The sequence below is a fragment of the Apteryx rowi genome, unplaced genomic scaffold (assembly GCF_003343035.1).
Source record: "Apteryx rowi isolate R43461 unplaced genomic scaffold, aptRow1 scaffold_34, whole genome shotgun sequence".
In the NCBI taxonomy this organism is placed as follows: domain Eukaryota; kingdom Metazoa; phylum Chordata; class Aves; order Apterygiformes; family Apterygidae; genus Apteryx; species Apteryx rowi.
In genome coordinates this window covers 4335753-4354048 of record NW_020449863.1, presented here as the reverse complement: position 1 = coordinate 4354048, position 18296 = coordinate 4335753, and the positions used below count along the sequence as shown (strand labels likewise).

The 18296-nt window shown below is 39.9% G+C and overlaps 2 protein-coding genes across 16 annotated transcripts in view; one reads left to right on the top strand and one right to left on the bottom strand.

Annotated features, from left to right (window-relative positions):
• PREPL (prolyl endopeptidase like) overlaps nt 1–8543 on the top strand; it is a 28113-nt gene extending 19570 nt beyond the window's left edge. For 9 of the 11 annotated variants that reach the window (XM_026072253.1, XM_026072249.1, XM_026072251.1 and 6 more), the window contains 3 exons: nt 400–526; nt 1640–1722; nt 2451–3644. In XM_026072253.1, coding sequence (XP_025928038.1) covers nt 400–526; nt 1640–1722; nt 2451–2498 — 258 coding nt within the window. In that variant the 3' untranslated portion in view covers nt 2499–3644. Of the gene's footprint in view, nt 1–399; nt 527–1639; nt 1723–2450; nt 3645–8404 lie in introns of those variants that run through there. The other 2 variants (XM_026072250.1, XR_003254611.1) reach the window with 2 other exon arrangements.
• PPM1B (protein phosphatase, Mg2+/Mn2+ dependent 1B) overlaps nt 1–18296 on the bottom strand; it is an 84641-nt gene that overhangs the window by 10304 nt on the left and 56041 nt on the right. The window contains exons 3-12 of one of the 5 annotated variants that reach the window (XM_026072259.1): nt 17356–17842; nt 15913–16092; nt 14766–14920; nt 13514–13639; nt 11326–11445; nt 10328–10452; nt 9496–9694; nt 7404–7550; nt 5127–5243; nt 4189–4313 (exon numbers count right to left, since the gene is read on the bottom strand). In XM_026072259.1, the coding sequence (XP_025928044.1) occupies nt 4189–4313; nt 5127–5243; nt 7404–7550; nt 9496–9694; nt 10328–10452; nt 11326–11445; nt 13514–13639; nt 14766–14920; nt 15913–16092; nt 17356–17782 (1721 nt within the window). In that variant the 5' untranslated portion in view covers nt 17783–17842. Of the gene's footprint in view, nt 1–3740; nt 4314–5126; nt 5244–7403; nt 7551–9495; nt 9695–10327; nt 10453–11325; nt 11446–13513; nt 13640–14765; nt 14921–15912; nt 16093–17355; nt 17843–18296 lie in introns of those variants that run through there. The other 4 variants (XM_026072257.1, XM_026072258.1, XM_026072261.1 and 1 more) reach the window with 4 other exon arrangements.

Sequence of the window (18296 nt, the reverse complement as noted above, 5' to 3'; positions counted from 1 at the left end):
CTACTTTGATATGTGTATTAAGATTGCAAAAGTAAATCTTAACTGCTGTTCTCACTGTTTAAGGTGAACCATTCCATGACTATTGCTCCTATTTTTGGTAAGCTTCAGCAAGGAGACATGCATCAGCCCTTTAGGAGTGGGAAGAGGTTTAATGTTTTTGTGTACCTGTTGCAAGTAGATGATCCCCCAATATTGACCTGTCATTTTCAGACTAAAATACTTTTTCCAGTTCAAGTGATGAGTAATTTTTTTTTTTTTAAGAGCAGGTAATTACATAATAGTTACACTTTAGATGAACCATAACAAGTATTACAGTAAGCTATATGGAGAAAAATTTGTTTACTCAATTTATGGGAAAATCAGTTGTCAAATATTTAACTTTTTTTTTTTTAATCTCAGCATTATCCTTCAGTTTTTATCACAGCTTATGAAAATGATCAAAGAATACCACTAACAGGAGTTTTAAAATACGTTCAAAAACTTAGGAAGGCTGCAAGAGATCATGCCAGCAAAACAGACAGGAAAGGTAAGATAAAAATATTACAGATATTAATAAGTCATTAATTACAGTTACAAAATTAATTACAGTTAATAAGTCAGAAGATCTGTAGTCATGTAATTAGACAACACTACAGAGATCAACTCCTTCTCCTTAAATGCATTCACTTGTACCATGTGATCCAGTATCTAAATCTCTCAAGTAATTTCTGATATCTGCAAAGATGAGACGTGCAGTCATACTGACAAATGGATAAACCTCAGCTTCCAAGATGCACTCTCTGAAGCCTTAAGACAGACCATCAGTATTGTAGACCTTGAAAATAGTTAAATCAGTGTGTGTTAAACATTAATGACAAACCACAACAAGTTCAGGAAACCCTCTGAGCTTAAAAAAACTGAAGTCAGGGAGAATATTAGTGGGGATCACTCTTCCGTAGACTTTACTGTATGGCTACTGTTGGGACTGTTGGATAGGGCTAGGTGAACCCTTATTGCCTAGTCCAGCTACTGTTCTGGTTAGACTGCAGTTCTCAACAGCACATTGATAAAATCTTATTTTTCTGCTCTACAAAAAGCCCCTTTTCCCAGTTTACTGAAACTGCAGGTGATAGTCCAGGTTAGAATGATAGCTCTGCCAAGGTATAGATATTTTTATACTTGAGACTTAACACCAGCTCTGGGACTGTTTCCCGAAAAAGCTGCCTTCAGGCCCTGTTATTTTGCAGTACCATCTAATCTGGGGAGAGGCTCTTACTATCAGGATCAAAATAGCTCTTGGATTAGCTCTCTAAATTTCATTATGCCCCTTCTCTGCTGGCAGCCCAATTGCAAAGGTTGAAAAGGGATAGCTGATGCTGCAGTTGCTGTTGCTATCTTTGCTCAGAAAGAGAAAGCACATTTTTCTAAAGAGACTCAGAAAAAGAACATACACACTAAACGTATAAACATTTTTCAAATATGTAGTTAACAAATGCAGATAGTTCATCTAGCCAGCCACTGATTCATTTTCTTTCCAAAGAAATGGCAGAAATTCTGTTAGGACAGAAGGCAGAATTATCTACCCCTAAACACTTCACATCCCCACTTTACCTTTCCTTGTTCATTCAGCATCTAGTGACCCCTAGGTTTGCTGTTTCAGGAAACTGGATCCCTAATATCATCTTAGACATCGAGGCAAAGGGCAGTCATTGTGATTCATCTTGGGAGGATTCACTAAATGAGGTATGCCCCCTTTATTGCACACTTCCATAACATGTAAGGGGTTTTCCCTTCAATTAACATTTAAGCCTCAGTAGTTCATGCAGTCACTGCATGCATGTTTGCAGTGATAAAAAAACCCTGCTGGAATTAAGGTTGCTGTTGCTTATGTATAAATAAGAGCCAATGGCACAGCCAGATTATTGAACCTCACCATTCCTCAAAATAGTTTTAAACCCCCATTGTAATGTGCTGAGAGCTTTGAATAAAAGTTTTTAACTGTATGGTGCAAGACATTTTCCTGCTAGAACAACTTAAGAGCTTAAAGTTGTCATACTGATTTTTCATTTACTTCCATCTTCCTCATGAGCAAAATAGATGTGATGGGTTTGATCTTTACATTTTGGGATGCATGATCTGTACTTAGAATTCAATGTTTCATGCTTTCTACAAATGTGTATGCTAAAAGACAGCATACTGCTTACCCTACCTTCTTGTTACTGATGTCTCAGACTATCACAGTTGGGCACAGATCTTGTTTATTACTGTTAATTTTTACAATTCCCAATAAATGTCAGGTATAGCAGTTTTTCCCTAAATTAAATCCTTAGGGAAAAGCCTTGTTTTGTTTAAGGGCAAGGTACTGCTTAGCATCAATATGGGAAAGGAAGATTAGAATAGCTGTACAAGAACCTGAAGGTTTATAGCATAAAGAGTTTATTGTTTGTAATAAAACATTTTCATTGTTTTAGGTTGCAAGGCACCTTGCTTTTCTGAACAAAGAACTGGATAAAGAATAAGGTGAAGAAGTGTGTTATCTGCAACATTACATTACATCAAATCCTGCAAATAGCTGATAAATACATTGACCACCTGAAAAACTTCAGGTCACATTTGTATTTATATGTAGAGTGGAAACCTCTTCTATTGGATCCCTGCTTTCTGGGCATAAGCAGACCAGAAATTCAAAGACAGGTTGTTTGTGGCACTGGCTTATAAACATACAAACTAAGTGTTAAATTTCTCCTGCTGGATAGTACAGAAGTAGCCTCCTGCATTAACCAATTAGTTCAGGACAGTTCTGTTCACCGAAGCAGGTAGTGCAGCACAATACAAGCAGAGCTGTAGTACAAAACAGTTGGTGCTGAAAACCTGAGATGTGAAGAGATGCACTTTGTACAGGCAGCCATTCTGGTCTAAGATCTCTGTTCCAAGACAGAATTTTACACAAGGCAGTAAAACTGATTCATAGCTCAGTGACCTCTAAGCAAGGCAATCTTGCACAAAACAGCTACACTGGTACAAACTTCAGTGGTGGAAAACACATTATGTGGCCATAAGGTTGTCAGACCAAAACAGATTGCACCAGATCAAACCCCTGTCCTTCCTTTGTATCACATAAGCCACTAATGTAGATGCACCAAATGCAAACCAAAACACACAAACAAGTGGGACATTCAGCAGAGTTGTTTCAGTTGCTTACTCTGAACCACAGTTGACATATACACACTTTACCTGCAGCTGCCTGAGTAGAAAAAGAAAAAATATGAGAATGCAAACGTATTCTAACTCAGCATAGGAGGGGAGGAAAGATCCATTGGAAATTCAGTCTTGAGAGCAGAATTAGACATCCTTAGCCAGTTTTTGTTCTTTTTCATACTAACTTGGAGGATATTCAGAGCTGCTAGAGTTGACAAAAGACTTAAACCATCAAGACTTTTACATATTAGTCTTACTTGCTTTTACCTATGTTAACAAATCCAGGACCACCCCTTTGTAAAAACTCATGGTAAAGCTACAAAACTAAAAAGAAATACAAAAAAGAAAATACAAAAAAAATTAACTACCAGGAACTGTAAGGGGCAGCACCCAGGAAGCAACTGTTTTCTTGCCCTCACACAAAAACACATACTTAAACAGGCTGCTCTATTAGGACTAGCTTACTTTTCTTCTCCACAGTCTCTATGGGAGACTCTAGACTGATCTTTGTTCATACCGTACTTTTTCCTTTTCATCACAAACATAGATGCAAGACAGTTAGGTATCATTTATTTTCTAGGCTGTTTATTTTTTACACACAAAGGAAGTTTGAAAAGCCACTGAAAATTCTAAGATTCCCCTGAAACCAACATTTTCTAAATTAATATGAGAGCTTGGTTATTCTACTCTTGCACTTAACAGTTCACGTAGAGTAAATTGAAGGCACTGGAATAACATGCTTTCTCTGCCACAAAACAATTTTCTTGAAAAGCTTCCATAGTATGAACAGGCTTTTCTGTTTTATATTCAAGGACCAGGCCTTCTCCCATTTCAGTTTTAATTATTTTGGTATTGACAGCTTTACCAGCATTGCTAAAATTAGTACTTAGTCTTATAAAAGCCTCAGATGGAAGGTTAGGAACTATAGCTTTCAGGTCTATTGTTGACTCCTGTCCAAAATTGAGAACCATCATAAAGACTCTGTCTAACCCATCCAATTCCCTCACATACACAAAAACATTACTGTCATTCCAGATGTAGCACATCCACCCCCGGTGAATGGGTAGTTCATTGTTGCGAAGTGAAGTTAGCTCTCTATACAAATTCAAGCTTGAGTTGGACCAAGTCTTCTGTACCTGCAACAAAATCATCACAGCATTAACAGAGTCATTTCTTTCCACTGGATATAGGAAACACTATCCACACAGTCCGTTTAGAGCATACCTACTAGAAGTCAGTTTTGACAACTACATTTCTTCAACTTTGTCTGCTAATTCCACTGAAAAAGTGTTTGTGCTCATGCTCTGCCTTAGGATTTGGGTAGTGACAGAGACAGAGGTAAGGCAGGACAGAATTTCACTGACACTGCTTCTTCCCCCCAAGGTGTCCCTTACAGTATTGTTTATTTGGCAGAAAGCCACAGTGCTCCCAAAGACCCGATATTGAACCTTTCTCGCTGAGTCTGATCCACTGAAGTCACAGGATTTATGTCTGGGTCTGGTCAGCACTGTAGATCAGTAAAGTGCATTTGATCCACTACTCAATTGTCTTGAACTTTTTTATTATTATTTTCTTATGTTAGAGGTGGTCTATGTTAGTTTCTTGTTGCAAGGACAGTGCTTTCTATACTATTATAAATAAAAAAAGACCAAATTTCAGTTTAATATTAAAAATCATTAAAAGGTTGTTAAAGAACCAAATTGCCACATCTACAACATAATTGCAGTTGTTTTGCTTAAATGAATACAGATGAAGTAGAATCCTTGCTGCAAGAATTTCCTTTTCTAATAAAATTTGTTAGGATTCAGTGGCTTTTTATTGTCCTCCCTTGGGTTTGTTTTTATTAGCTACACTGCCAATTCGCACTAAGTAAAAGAAAGCAGAGCAAAATAGATCCATTTATTAAAATATTTTCAGTCCATTGGTTTGTCACACATATAGATACCTACTTCAACATTTACACTTTGATAGTCAGGGTTAACAGGTAACCAGCTACTGTTGCCTTCAGTAAAGCCAGCATTAAATTTGCCATCCCACTGCATGGGGGATTTCTCTGGAAAGGTCACCTAGAAAATAAAAAAATTAAGTGATGTTAGAGCCATTACCAAAAAGTTACTTAATTTGATTATATTGAAAACTCATCCATTAAACTGAATGTTCTCAAATCTTCGACACCATCACCATGTCAGGTTTTTTTGTTTGTTTGTTTAAATTAAGATCTGTCAAGGAGTATGTATAATCCTGATCCAAATCTAAAGACAGATGGTCAGAAAAGTATTGTCAATCACTGAAATGGTGGAGAATGGACAGTTACAGGTATAGCATCACTAGCCAAAATGTTGAATTCCTAAATGAATCTACTACAGCTGTGTCCTCTTGCCAGAGGTGGTTGGAAAAAAGTTTGATGACAGCTATGATATTCCATTAAATACCTAGACATGCAGTTAGTGAAAATATGAGGCAGTGAGTCCTAGGGTGAGATGCTGTAACAGTAACAGTGACCAATTAGTAAACACTGTTCAGTGTGTGTTCTTTTGTAACCATTACCCTTTTCACTTTAGATACCCTTTAGGCTTGTATTAGCAAGAGGAACAATTTGGACAGCATTATTTATGTTAGAAAGATATAGGAAATTTTTACAGCTGTGGGAAAGTGCAAAAACTATTGAAAACAGTTTTTATCTGGTTAAGAAGTGTCAATGTAAGAAGTCTGAAGTTCTCATTTTGAACAGTTCAGAAAAATTTTGAAAAAGCTTCCTCATTTTTATTGAGGAGCTTGCCAAAAGATCTGACACTTATGAATTTAATGATATAAGAGGGCATAAAATATTTTGCACATACTTTGACTGTTTGTTTTCTATGAAAACTGTTTTTTGTATAAAGGGCACCTTCCAGTAGAATCTGTCAGAACAGCAGCTCAACAAAAGTTGTCACTTTGCTTTGTGACAATATAAATAATGGGTTTCTCCTGTTAGCACGTTCTGAAAAGCAGAAAAATAATAAATCCTAAGTTTTCAGCACTGGCAACGCTCCCTTTCATCTTTACCTCTTTTAGTTTTTCTTGAAGAGTTTCAGATACTGGGGCTACAAACTATACCCTGAGCAAACACTCTCCATCTTTCTAAGACACCTATTAATCAAGGATTCTTCCTCTCCAGATTGAATAAAGAGTGGTTTTGCTTAGTTACAAAGCCCTGAGCCAGAGGGCAGCCACTAAGAAAACCTAGGGGGCCAAGCCACAGGGCAAGTGAATCAGAGTCCCATTCTGTCAGCAGTAATCAGTAGTAATAAGAAAATGCAGATGGTTTGACCAAGGTGTTTCTCAGAAAGAGACAGTTTTCCTAAAGCAGAGAATCATTTCGTCACATCCGAATCAGATGAACCTGAAGATGATCCTGCACTTCTGCAAGTGCCTCTTTCCCTTTGGTACCAAACTGATACTGTTGGTAACGTCATCAGAGGCTGCCTCATTCCATAACAGCAGCTTTCCACTGTGAAAACAGAACCCATCAGACCATGTTCTTGTGCTCTTAAACACAGTTATGAGGCAGAGGTGAGCTCTTCCTTTCAGGCCTGACCTTTTCCAGTCATGCTACTAATCCATTGCCAAAGGGAGAAAACACTGGTCAAATATGATCATAGAGGAGACAAGAAACAATAGGGGGAGAACACAAAAACTGAAAGTTATGCGGGTCAGCCCAGTGCAAAAGGCGCAGCCACTTTGTTTTCATCCCTTGACTTTGAATGCACTTACTTCTGAATACTTCTGTAATCTAACAAATACAAACATCCTGCTCCATGTTACAACTAACTATGATCAAATGAGTTAGGCACCTGGCCTCCCAGGCTCAGGTGCCTAAACCTTTTATAGAAAGGGATCTAAAAGGCAAGTCAAAGAACCCTGCATGACAAGCAAAAGCCACTTAGGCTAGCCACCAGGATATGCTAAGCAGTGGCTTGTCTGTACATCCACCCCTTTCTGGAGACCTCTTCAGAGCCTGGGCGCCTTATAAAGGACTGCGGCTTAGACAGGGGCCTTTGCAAAGTCAGAGCTGAGCAGTGTCCAGGAGTTGGTGGCTGTAGCTATGCTCTCAAGCAACTGACTTCCTTTCAAATGTGTAGAGAGATTGCATTTAGTTAATTAAATAAAAGTTACTGTATTTCTGAAAGTTCTGTCACTCAGAACTGAATAACAACAGGAACAGAGTTTGTGAGCTCTTCACTTACATCTTCTGATGCAATATTTTCCATTCCTATTTCTTCACCATAGTAAGTTATAGGAGTACCAGGAAGGGTTAAAAGAAGCATGTTTATTACATTGACATACTCCTTTCCAATCCGAGATGAAATCCGAGCACTGTTAGGGTTTCCAACCTAAAGAAAATATCATTCAGTTAAACACATGATAAGATTCAATGTAAATGTGAAACTAGTTTAAGACAAAAAAAAACATTTCGGGTCAAATACCTTTCATATGCACCAAAATAAACAGAAAACTAATCCATTGGAGCATCTCTCTTAYGAGGAAAGGCTGAGAGAGCTGGGCCTGTTTAGCCTGGAGAAGAGAAGGCTGAGAGGAGATCTTATCAACGTGTACAAGTATCTGAAGGGAGGGTGTTGAGAGGATGGGACCAGACTCTTTTCAGTGGTGCCCAGCGACAGGACACGAGGCAACGGGCACAAATTGAAACACAGACAGTTCCATCTGAACATGAGGAAATGCTTTTTCACTGTGAGGGTGACAGMGCACTGGAACAGGTTGCCCAGAGAGGTGGTGGAGTCTCCTTCTCTGGAGATATTCAAAACGCGCCTGGATGCAATCCTGTGCAATGTGCTCTAGGTGACCCTGCTTGAGCAGGGGGGTTGGACTAGATGATCTCCAGAGGTCCCTTCCAACCTCAACCATTCTGTGATTCTGTGATTTAAACTGCCATATCTTCACACTGCCACATGAGAGATAATTGCAGCCTATCTTCCTTTGTAAAATGACACATGCTAAAAATCACTGTATCTAGATAAGTAGCTCTAAAGAGTTTTGTGTGTATTGACCAAACACATGCATAATCCAATTGCATAATTACATTACTGTTACTATCACCCTAAAGAGAGAATGACAAGAGACTGCCCCATCAGCACCATTTTCAGAAAAGGACCTTACCACTTAAGAGATGTGTCATGGTGTTACCTACTTTACGAAGCTAATACTTTTTTCTTTATTTCACTTCCAGGCCTGTGAGGGCAATTATCTTTTTTATTTTGGTGCCAGTACAAACTTCTGTCCAAAATGATTTCGAATGCAGAAACCCTGCCAGCTGCACAACAGGCAGAAGCGAGGGAAGATAAATCAACCAACAGAGACTTCCTTAACGCAACTCCTCCCAGGTTACAATTCTCCAAGAATTCTGCCATTTGCCCTGCTGTGTGGAAGAGGTGCTTGTTTGCAGAAGATGACTGCCCTTATACTGCAGCTGGGGAAAGTTTGCAACTACCAGCGAAAGTGCCTTAAAAGCAGGCACATTTGAGTAGTTTGGATTGAAACAAAACAAAACAAACAAAAAAAAACAAAAAAAAGACAAGACATTCAGTGTAGGAAGGGATATGATGAGACACGTGGTGACTGCAACCCCATGCGGTCTGTATATGGGCTCACAGCCTCTCTAAAAGAGACAACAGAGTGGAAAGCTCCTTCTAACATGCTCTTGGGAATTTTGCCCCCATCTTTCTTTTAGAAGGACTGCCTTGAGGACATAAAAAGAATTCTTGAGAATCAAGTTTGAAATGTAAACAGCCCTGCTCCCACATTGCTTTGGCACAAGTGGCCAGAGCCTGTAGTTTCTGTGTGTTATTTATAGCTGATCTCTCTCATATGTCCCAAGCATATTTTATAGCAAATACCAGCAAGGTTTTAAAGTTACTGTCCTCTGCTGTCTGCTCTGTCCTTCCCTGTCCTGAGGAGGTCTCCAGAACCCATTGCACTCAGTTAGTTTATGGCTGAAAATAATTACACAAATCCCATCTTCACTGGCGTTTTCAGCCAATGCCCCCTACTACATTGGAGAGGCTGCGGGAGAGGTATGATCACACACTCCCTCGTGTCAGCCTTGCAAGGGTGCTGCAACCATTACTGAAGGGCAGGACAGACAAGTAGGGCTTGTCATGGCAGTTGCTGTAGCTAGAGCAGCAAAGTCTTACACGGATATCAGTTATAGCTCAGCTGTGGACTCAGATTGCTGCTGATGCCACTGAAATCCATGCAGCAAGGGGGAGGTTTCTATCATCTCTGCTACAAACAGACCCTTCCTAGAAGAGTTGGTCTTACCGCCCAGTTTGGCCATTTTCCTTCAGGCATGTTTTTCATCCACAAGTTGACAGCTTCAAAAATACTGTTACCCGATAGATTTTTCAAGTTAATTAGGTAGAAATTGAAGGGGAAATCCATTTCTTGGACAAAAGATGTTCCATAATACATCATCGTTGCTTCAGTGTCTTCCTTGTCATCAGCATCAGAACTCATAAACCTACAACAAGTGCACGGGTACCTTTTTTAGCTCATTCCTGGTTTGCACAGAGCTGAAGGAAACTAGGAATGGTGTTTAACGTACTTGGAAAATAACAGAGCCTTGCATGATGTTTGCTCCCCCCACCCAAGGATTAATATAGAGAAACTTATAAATATCTTGTAAAGCAGACAATATTAAGGGGAGACATTTCTTGTAGATTTTTTCCCCCAAAATTTCCGAGTGTCAAATAAATGATTTAAGGATCTGATTTAAGCATTATTTTTTCAAAACCATACCCACATCACTCCATTTTAACAATTTCAGACCACGTATCTGACATGAATGTATTATTAATACTACACAATAAACAAACCTCATGGGCTTTAATTATAGTGGTGCTGCAGTCCCAATGGTTGCACATTCTGCTTACTCTTATATAGCCCATACATATACTAGAGATATCTGGACCAATTCACTGCACTCTTCCTTCCCTCGCACGTTGGGGAGGAGATAGCATAGCCTATGCACTGCTATTTGCATTTGATGAAGAAAACACTATATATTTTATGGCATGTGTTATTAAAAAAAAGATTTTATTGCTGGCRAGAGGGTGATGAACAGAAAAAATTCTCTAGACATAATAATCATTACCTATATCGGCCAGGTTCACTGCTGAATTGATCCATGGTGTGGCGGAAGCTACGGAGGATATCATGCATACCAACTTGTGTGGTTGTGTAGTCATGGTAGAGCTGGGAATAGGCTGTGATATCCTCCTTAAAGACCAATACAATATTCCCCATTAGCCCTCCAATATTTTAGAATTTGGAACACTCCAAATTCTTCCTGTCCTTTTCAGGATGCAATGCATCAGTCCAAATAATTTCAACTAAAATGAGTTTAGCGCACCAAGAAGGCAGTGAGACAGTACAACCAGCTCTTGCCCATGAAAATCCCACTCAAGTTGTGGTAACTTACGGAGGCAAGAAGATTCGTCTAGCTGATCACTTTTATGCCAGCTCAGCAGTGGAACTGCATCTTAGTGCTGGTACTATCAGCTGACACCATCAGGTTCACAACCTCAGCAAAGGCAAACAGCATGAATACCAGATTTCATGCTTCTGAACGTGTCTGTCCACTTGTCACTGTAGCATATTGCCAAGATAAGATATTTTATTTTATTCAGATTCCTACTGGCAATTTAGAGGAAATATGCACCAGTGACTGCTCTGGGATCTCAACTGAGACAGAGTTTTGAGTTTAACCTACTGTAATAGACTCCTCAAAGACAACCGATAAACAATTAAAAGTCAAAACCCAGGTCTTATTAGGCTACAAACGAAAAAGCTAAATATTTTAGGCAGAAAACTCAAAGCAACCCTATCAGAACAGAAATAGGGATTCTTCTCCCACCTGCTGCATTCCTGCAGGCAGGGCCCCGCTCACAGCAATCTCGCTGCCCTACAGCCCCAGCCCAGAGGCTCCTTTCCCTAAACTTGCTCCTGCCACAGAGAGCCTGCGAGCAGCCTCTTTTCCAAGGGAGGCACCTCACTCACTCTTCTTCAAACCACAGTTAAGAACCAAAGCAGTAAAAACTCTGCCCTAAGTGAAAAAAAAGAAAAAAGGCAAAGACAGAAAATATACATTACTGGATTCTGGGACTTGTTCACTTGAGGCTCATTTCTTAGATGCGTTGCTTCTAGAAGAAATTTAACAGTGCTGAAACTAAATCCATCAATTCCTTTGCCAAGCCAAAATTTGATAATATCCTAGGCAAAAATAAAAGTTGAGAATTCCAAGTGAGCCAATCCCATTCAAAATATGTTCAGTTTTCTTTTTAAGTAATATATACTATTAGGAGGTATTAATATGCAACTGAATTTACTTTTGAATTTGTACTTCAAATTTTACTAAAAATTAAAGTGACTTGTATCGAATTAGAATTGACATCTAAATGGAGCATGTCTTATTATTTCATCCACTATAAAGACAGGTCTAACTTCTCCCTTAAATTCAGGAGACCAAAAGCCAAGCTCACTAAAAACCATTCAAAAAATTAGCCATCAACATTGAAAATATGCGCAACAGTAGGAAAAAGGGTGAGTGGAAGGACCGGATGTTTAGGGAAGCATCAGGATGTAGAGGTTACTAGTGGAGTTTTTCAGGGATCATTCTCAAGGCCAGTCTCATTTCATGTTTTTGTTAACAAATATGACCAAAAGCATTTTGTTTCTTAATGCACTCACAACACCCCCAGTGAGGACAGAGCCCCCCCAGAGAGAGACAATGACATGATCACACTAGAGTTGGGCAGCCTTGAGGACTACTACCAAAGAAAGGCACCAAAATTCAGTAATACAGAAGTACCAAACACTTGGGGCTAAACTCAAAGCCTTCCTCTGTAAGCTGGGAGATACAGGGAGGAGAACAGCCTAGCTATCCTGCCTCCACAGGGTAGGACTTGGGAGGGGGGAAAGCATTTGTGTCAGACTTGCCAGGTTCAGGCCAACTTCCAACATTTTAATGAATTCCATGGTGTCTGCTGGGAGACCTGCAACATAGACTGTCTCTCTCCTCTATGAAGTTGTCAGATACGCAGACAGACCAAAACTCTTAATTCTTCCTTATCCACAAGTTCAGGCATTCCTTTTAATTCATATCAGCATTGCCTCACTTACTTGAGGAGGCAAACATCTCCTTGATAAAACTAGGCATCATCAGCCYGTATTTGACTGGCTAATTAACAGCTCCTTGTGTCAACAAGAATTAAACTTTCTGTCCACTCAGGTGATTCAGATGTTTTTCAGCATAAGCATCAGTGCAAGAGACACTATGTTCCATGTTGGTCCTTCCATTAATTATTGTGCTTGACACAACATCCAAATGCAATAAATAAAGGTATTTCATTTATTCATTGCTAGCTCCTGATGGAGACTAGACCAATGGCAATTAATTGCTTTGAGGAAGCAGTGGTCTTAGATTATTTGACTACCAGCATCCATCTTCAAAGCAAGTAACAACAGTCCTAGCACATAAAGGGGGAAGTATTTATGCCATTGTACAAGATTCAGCCCAGACATCTTTTCTGGTTAAGTTTAACTCTAGCCATCTGCATTTGCGGAAAAAAACCTGCCATTTAATCTAGCAAAACAAAAGCTGAAGGGGGATGTTATCAGAGCTGAAAAACAAACAAGCATAAACAAGGGTGGAAAAATCTATTTAAGCTGAAGGACAAGTTTGGTTCATAGAGAACTATATATAAACTGTGAACAAGGTTAGGCTGAAAAGTAGAAGGCTCCTACAGCATCAGTGTAAAGAAATCTTAAGACAGCCTTTAGCAGGAAGAGGATGGGAAAGGGAACTCCTCCTCAGATACAATGTCCTGGTCCAAAAGCTTATCAAGATCTTGCTGGGTACTTGTGAGAGCAGGGGACTTAAGCCAGCAACAGAGGGGCACCTTTCTAGACCTGCCTTTCTAAGGTCCAGAACACTGCAACAATACCCACAACCAGTACTTAAGGACAATTTTATTTCGGATTTTTAGTTTGATTGTTTGGTTTTTTTAATTAAGACGACTTGAAGCAACATAGCTCCAATACTGGACGCATTATATAACGTTTGAATTTTGCTTATACACTTAAATGTTTTGTCTAGACACTTCATTCTTTCAATTGTTTGCATAGGCTGTAATCCTTGAATTACTTCCAACTAGATTGTCACCTGTGTAACACAAATAATCAAATCAAGTGTAGAACTAGCTGCCTTGCTACTGGAGCAGCAGCAGTACTCTCTCTCTGTGCAGCGTATCGTGCACCATATAGTGCAGAGCATACTTACATGGATTTCTTGTTGAACAGCAGGGTTGTGAAAATTTAAGTCTGGCTGTTCTTTCCCAAACTGATGAAAATAACATTGCTTTCTCACATCGTCGAACTGCCAGCTGGAATTCCCATGGACACTCACCTGCTCATACAAGGGGGGGGGGGGGGAGAAAAAAAGAAAAAAAAATCAGAACTCACTTAATTTAAAAAATATTTACCTGCATGTATGCTTTAAGATATGGTGCATTACAAGCATAAAATAAAGCACAAAGTGCCTAATTAACAGACTAAATTTTGAATTGATTTTGATGCTTATTTGCTTTTCATATTTCCTTTTCTGGTTAGTTGCCCTCACTTTCAGTTATGCTTTGCCACATCTGGTGCACATGGCCCGTAGATGTTTATGGATTTTGTGTTCACTTTTTTTTTTAATGGGCTTTCACTAGGAATTATTAGGGATAGAGGGGGAAACATGGGTGGGAAGATTTTCTTAAAACTATTATTAAAAATAGCTTTAACTAACTTAGAGCTTCTGCAATCTGATATCATCCCTGTGAAGCTCCAACAACGGTCAATATTCAAAAATGATAAATTCATCATTTCCATGAGAAAGACTCACGAAACTAAGGATAACTCTTATGACTCAAGTTAAAAAGAAAACAAAAATTGAGGCTAGCTATGACAAAATATGCCATAGCTCTGTTAACTCCACCTTGAGTTGTTAAAATATGCAAGTTCCTCTCATACACACATCAGTTCAGTTTCATAACAAATACATATATTTTACTGTTTTCACCAGAGGGCATGAAATGGGCGACCCAGTTCCCAGCCTGTTCACCTTCTAGAAAAGGGGAAAAAAGCCAGCAACATACTGTTCTGCTTCCCTCCCCACCAGCTACGGTTTCAGAAATGCTAAGAGAAAATTTCTAGAGCAGTGCAACCAGTCACCAAGGGGGGTGACTGAGCAACTTGTGCACAGTTATTCCTTTTGCTTTTAAAAAGTGAAGATTTAACATTTGGGGGGGGAGAAACAACAGGTTTTTTGTTGGTTTGGGGTTTTTTTAATTTGTTTCAAGTAGGAACCCCTCCACCCCATGCTAGTTTAAATCTTCATGCACCCAAGCTCATTTAGTAACTTCTGCTTGTACCTCTGAAGAATCATTTATAGCCTACTGTGCACTGGGACAATCATGTTATAGCTGTTTTTGTTACATTGTGGCAACCTGTAAATCAGTTTGTGATTTACAAGAGTCCTTTCCCACGCTCACCCAGTTGTTTGGAGGAGCTACGGTGCCGTCAGCCTGCGCGCAGTCATGCCAGACGTAGTAGTCAGTGTACTTTCCCGTCCGATTGCGACTCAGCTGAAACCATCGGTGTTTGTCACTTGTGTGGTTTGGTATTAAATCCATTATCACCTTCAACCCTTATAAACCAAACCAGGAGAAAGATTAAATTCGGCCTTTTAAGACAAATTTCACATTTTTTTAATGCCGTGTTAGGCGTTCTGGGCGCTCCCCAGAAGCGGGGTTCAGACCTGAGGGAACGGAGAACGCCTGACTTTGTGTGCTCCCCTGTCCCCAGGCAGCAGTGCTGTGCTAGCTCAAAGAGACAAGGAGGCCCAGACTACGCCCTGACCAACGTAGATAGACTAGGAAGACCCTCCCAGGACCTGCAGTGTATCTGGTATATATGCTGGTACCTTTTTTTTTCCCCCTCCTTCTCTGGGGGATGGAAAGGAGAAGAGGGGGGAAAAAAAGAAATCAGAACAGATTTTTTTTGTTACAAACCACTACCAGTAACTCTGACCAAGGACTTGAACATGTCTCGCATCTCTCAGGTGAGGAAGGCACCAACCCTGCTAGCATCAGGGAACACGTGTTCTTCCTCACCTTTCCCACAGACTAGGCCTTTTTTCAGATGTTTTGGGGACTGGCAAACCATCTTCCATTCAGCCCAGCAGTTCAGAGAGGAAACACGTGAGCAAACATCTGGTCCAAGGCATASAGGCACCAACCAAGGAAGCAGTTGCAGGAAGGAAACACAAGTCCCCTCCCCAGCTCGTAACTCTTTTCCTGTGCTCTCCAGAAAGCGGCCATCAGTAAGAAACTTCCAGGCCAGAAAGGAGCACACCTCCAACCACGGATGTGAGTGCGGGCGGTCTGTCAGCCCGCCGCCCTGGACACCCTCGCAGGGGACTGTGCCCCGCTGAGGGGGCAGCAGGCTGCGACTGCAGGGCTTGCGCTGCTGGAGAGTTAACATGTCCCCTCCACTTACTTCTGCTCAGCGAGGTCATGGGCGAAATAGCCAGAAGCACAAGTTTAAATCCCAAATCATAACACCTAATGCTACATGGTACTACTTTTATTATAAGTGAATTTCTTTCTAAGAGTTATTTTCATCGTAGCTGCAGTTTACCTCTATCATGCAGAGCTGCGAGCAGGTTCTCAAAATCACTCATTGACCCAAACATGGGGTCAATATCATAGAAATCTTCAGCTCCATATCCAAGGTCTTTTAAGGGTGACTTAAAGAAAGAGGTGATCCAGATGGTTTTTATGTTCAAATACATGATATGGTCCAGTTTTTCTTGGATACCTGTTTAAAAGAAAAGGACATCAGCTGTTTATAGAAGACATTATTTTTGTTGAAAAAAAGTTTGCCTTGGGCTCTCAAAGATGGAACACAGATCCTTTTTCTGTATAACCATCCTCTATTTTCCCTGAGCTCAGGTAGCCTGACAACCTTGAAACTTCAGGAGGAACATGAAATCACAGAATGGAAGCCATTCAAAGCCACTTGCAAGGATGATAAAGCAGGAATTTAAAAACATCAGATCCAAGCAGCTTCCATTCTGTATTGTAAGAACATTTATAATCTCATTTATTAAATGAAATTTAACATTTATTTCTGAAAACAGACTCCTGTATTTTATTAAAACGCAGCTATTGGATTACTTTCCCATTTCAAGGAACGTCAACTAATCCTCAGAGTACCCAAAAGGAAGATGAATACAATTTTAATGCTAAGATTCCAGTTTTTCCCTCTGGTTAAGACAATTATGAGCTTTTTTTTTTTTCTTTCTTTTTTTTTTTTAGTAAATCAGAAGTCTCATATCTTCCTGACACGTTACTACTGGGGTGCAACTACAGAAACTTCTTTTCACATCCTGGTAGAGGATATTACAGTCTAGTGCTTTTTCTTTATTATTATTATTATAGTGTTGAAACTTCTCCTTCTGAAACATGCACACTACACTACTACATTAAATCTCAGCTAAGTTACTGCTATTTAGCATTGCCTGCTGGTATCAGATAAGCCTTCTCAGTGCATTCGTAAGAGCTCGCAAAACCCACACCCTGAACAAAAACAGAAGTAATGCATCTTTCTTTACTCTTACTTTGCCAGTTTTATTTTTCTCACTATTCTTTATAGAGGGACAGCCAAACCAGCATGACAAAGTGTTCAACACCACACAGTCTCCTGCTCGACCTTAGTTTTGCAGAGATATTTTGCTTTGATTGCATTTGTGCTGCTGATTTCTCTCAGCCCAACCTCTAAACATCCATTCTAACTCCAGGCTTAGATTTAACAAACTGAACAACAAGCTCCTAACGGGATCCATTAGTGACAGTGGGAGCCCACATCAAGCGATTAGTCAGATGACTTTTATTCTCCTCTCCAGTCAGGTGGCTTTCTCTATTCAACAGTGTATATATACATACATATATAAAAATACATACACACACACACCCCTCTACCTCTATCTATCTATATGGGTATGTACAAACACACATGCACGGTTAGCACACAAACAAGTGGCATCCAGCTCTGCATGTAGAAAAATGTAAATTTACCCACCTTTCAGATCACCATTCCCATCCATGTCGCTATCTTTAAAAGACCGAGGATAGATCTGGTAAATAGGACTAGCTTGCCACCAGTCGAGGCACTTGGGAGACAGAGCAATAATTGCAATGGTAGCACACACCAGCATGACTGTAGAGGCAATTATAAGCCAGAAAAGAATCTCTCTGGTGACTCTGTACCGGGCTTGACTGGAGAACTTCAGCAAAACTTCCTTTGGCATCCCAGCATACGGCTCCAAAGCTGGCTCCTCCAGAGCCACAGGGTTCATACCAACAATGCACATTTTTGGCATTTCTTCTTGGCTACTGGCATTGGTCTCCTTCTCATCAAAAGTCTCATTCTGAACAAATCCGTTGTTCTCCATACCTCCTTTCTCGCTCAGCTCCATAGGTAAGCTCTTAGCTTCCTCATCACCCATTTTAATTGGTATGTCTTGTCCTGAGGAGTCTTACTGCAGCAAGGAAAGGTGCCAAAATACCTTTGTTCGGTGAAACGAGAAGCGATGCAATTAGCATCTGGGTTTATAAATAATCCTGACCAACTGGTCAAAGTTCAAAAGAGACAAAAGGGCAAAGTGCTTCCGTTCTTCTGCATAATAAGCATCTCCAGCAAGATAGCAAACAGTCACGTCACATCACAGCCTTCCCAAAAAGCAGGCTTATTTCTTGTACCAACTGAGTGAAGTTATGTTGACTGTTGCTCTCTCCAACGTACTAACTAAACTTGTCTTGCTTTTGACAGCAGAGGAAAAATTTCAGTTTTTAACCAATAAAAAATTTAATATGTAGCTTTCCAGATTAGTCATGGTCTCTCCTGCCTAACACAATCTGAATAACATTAATGAGAAATTTAAATATGAACAGCAAGAACAAGTTGTTGACAATTTCTGGCCCCAGAGCAACAATACAAAATAAATAAAAGATACAGAAGCC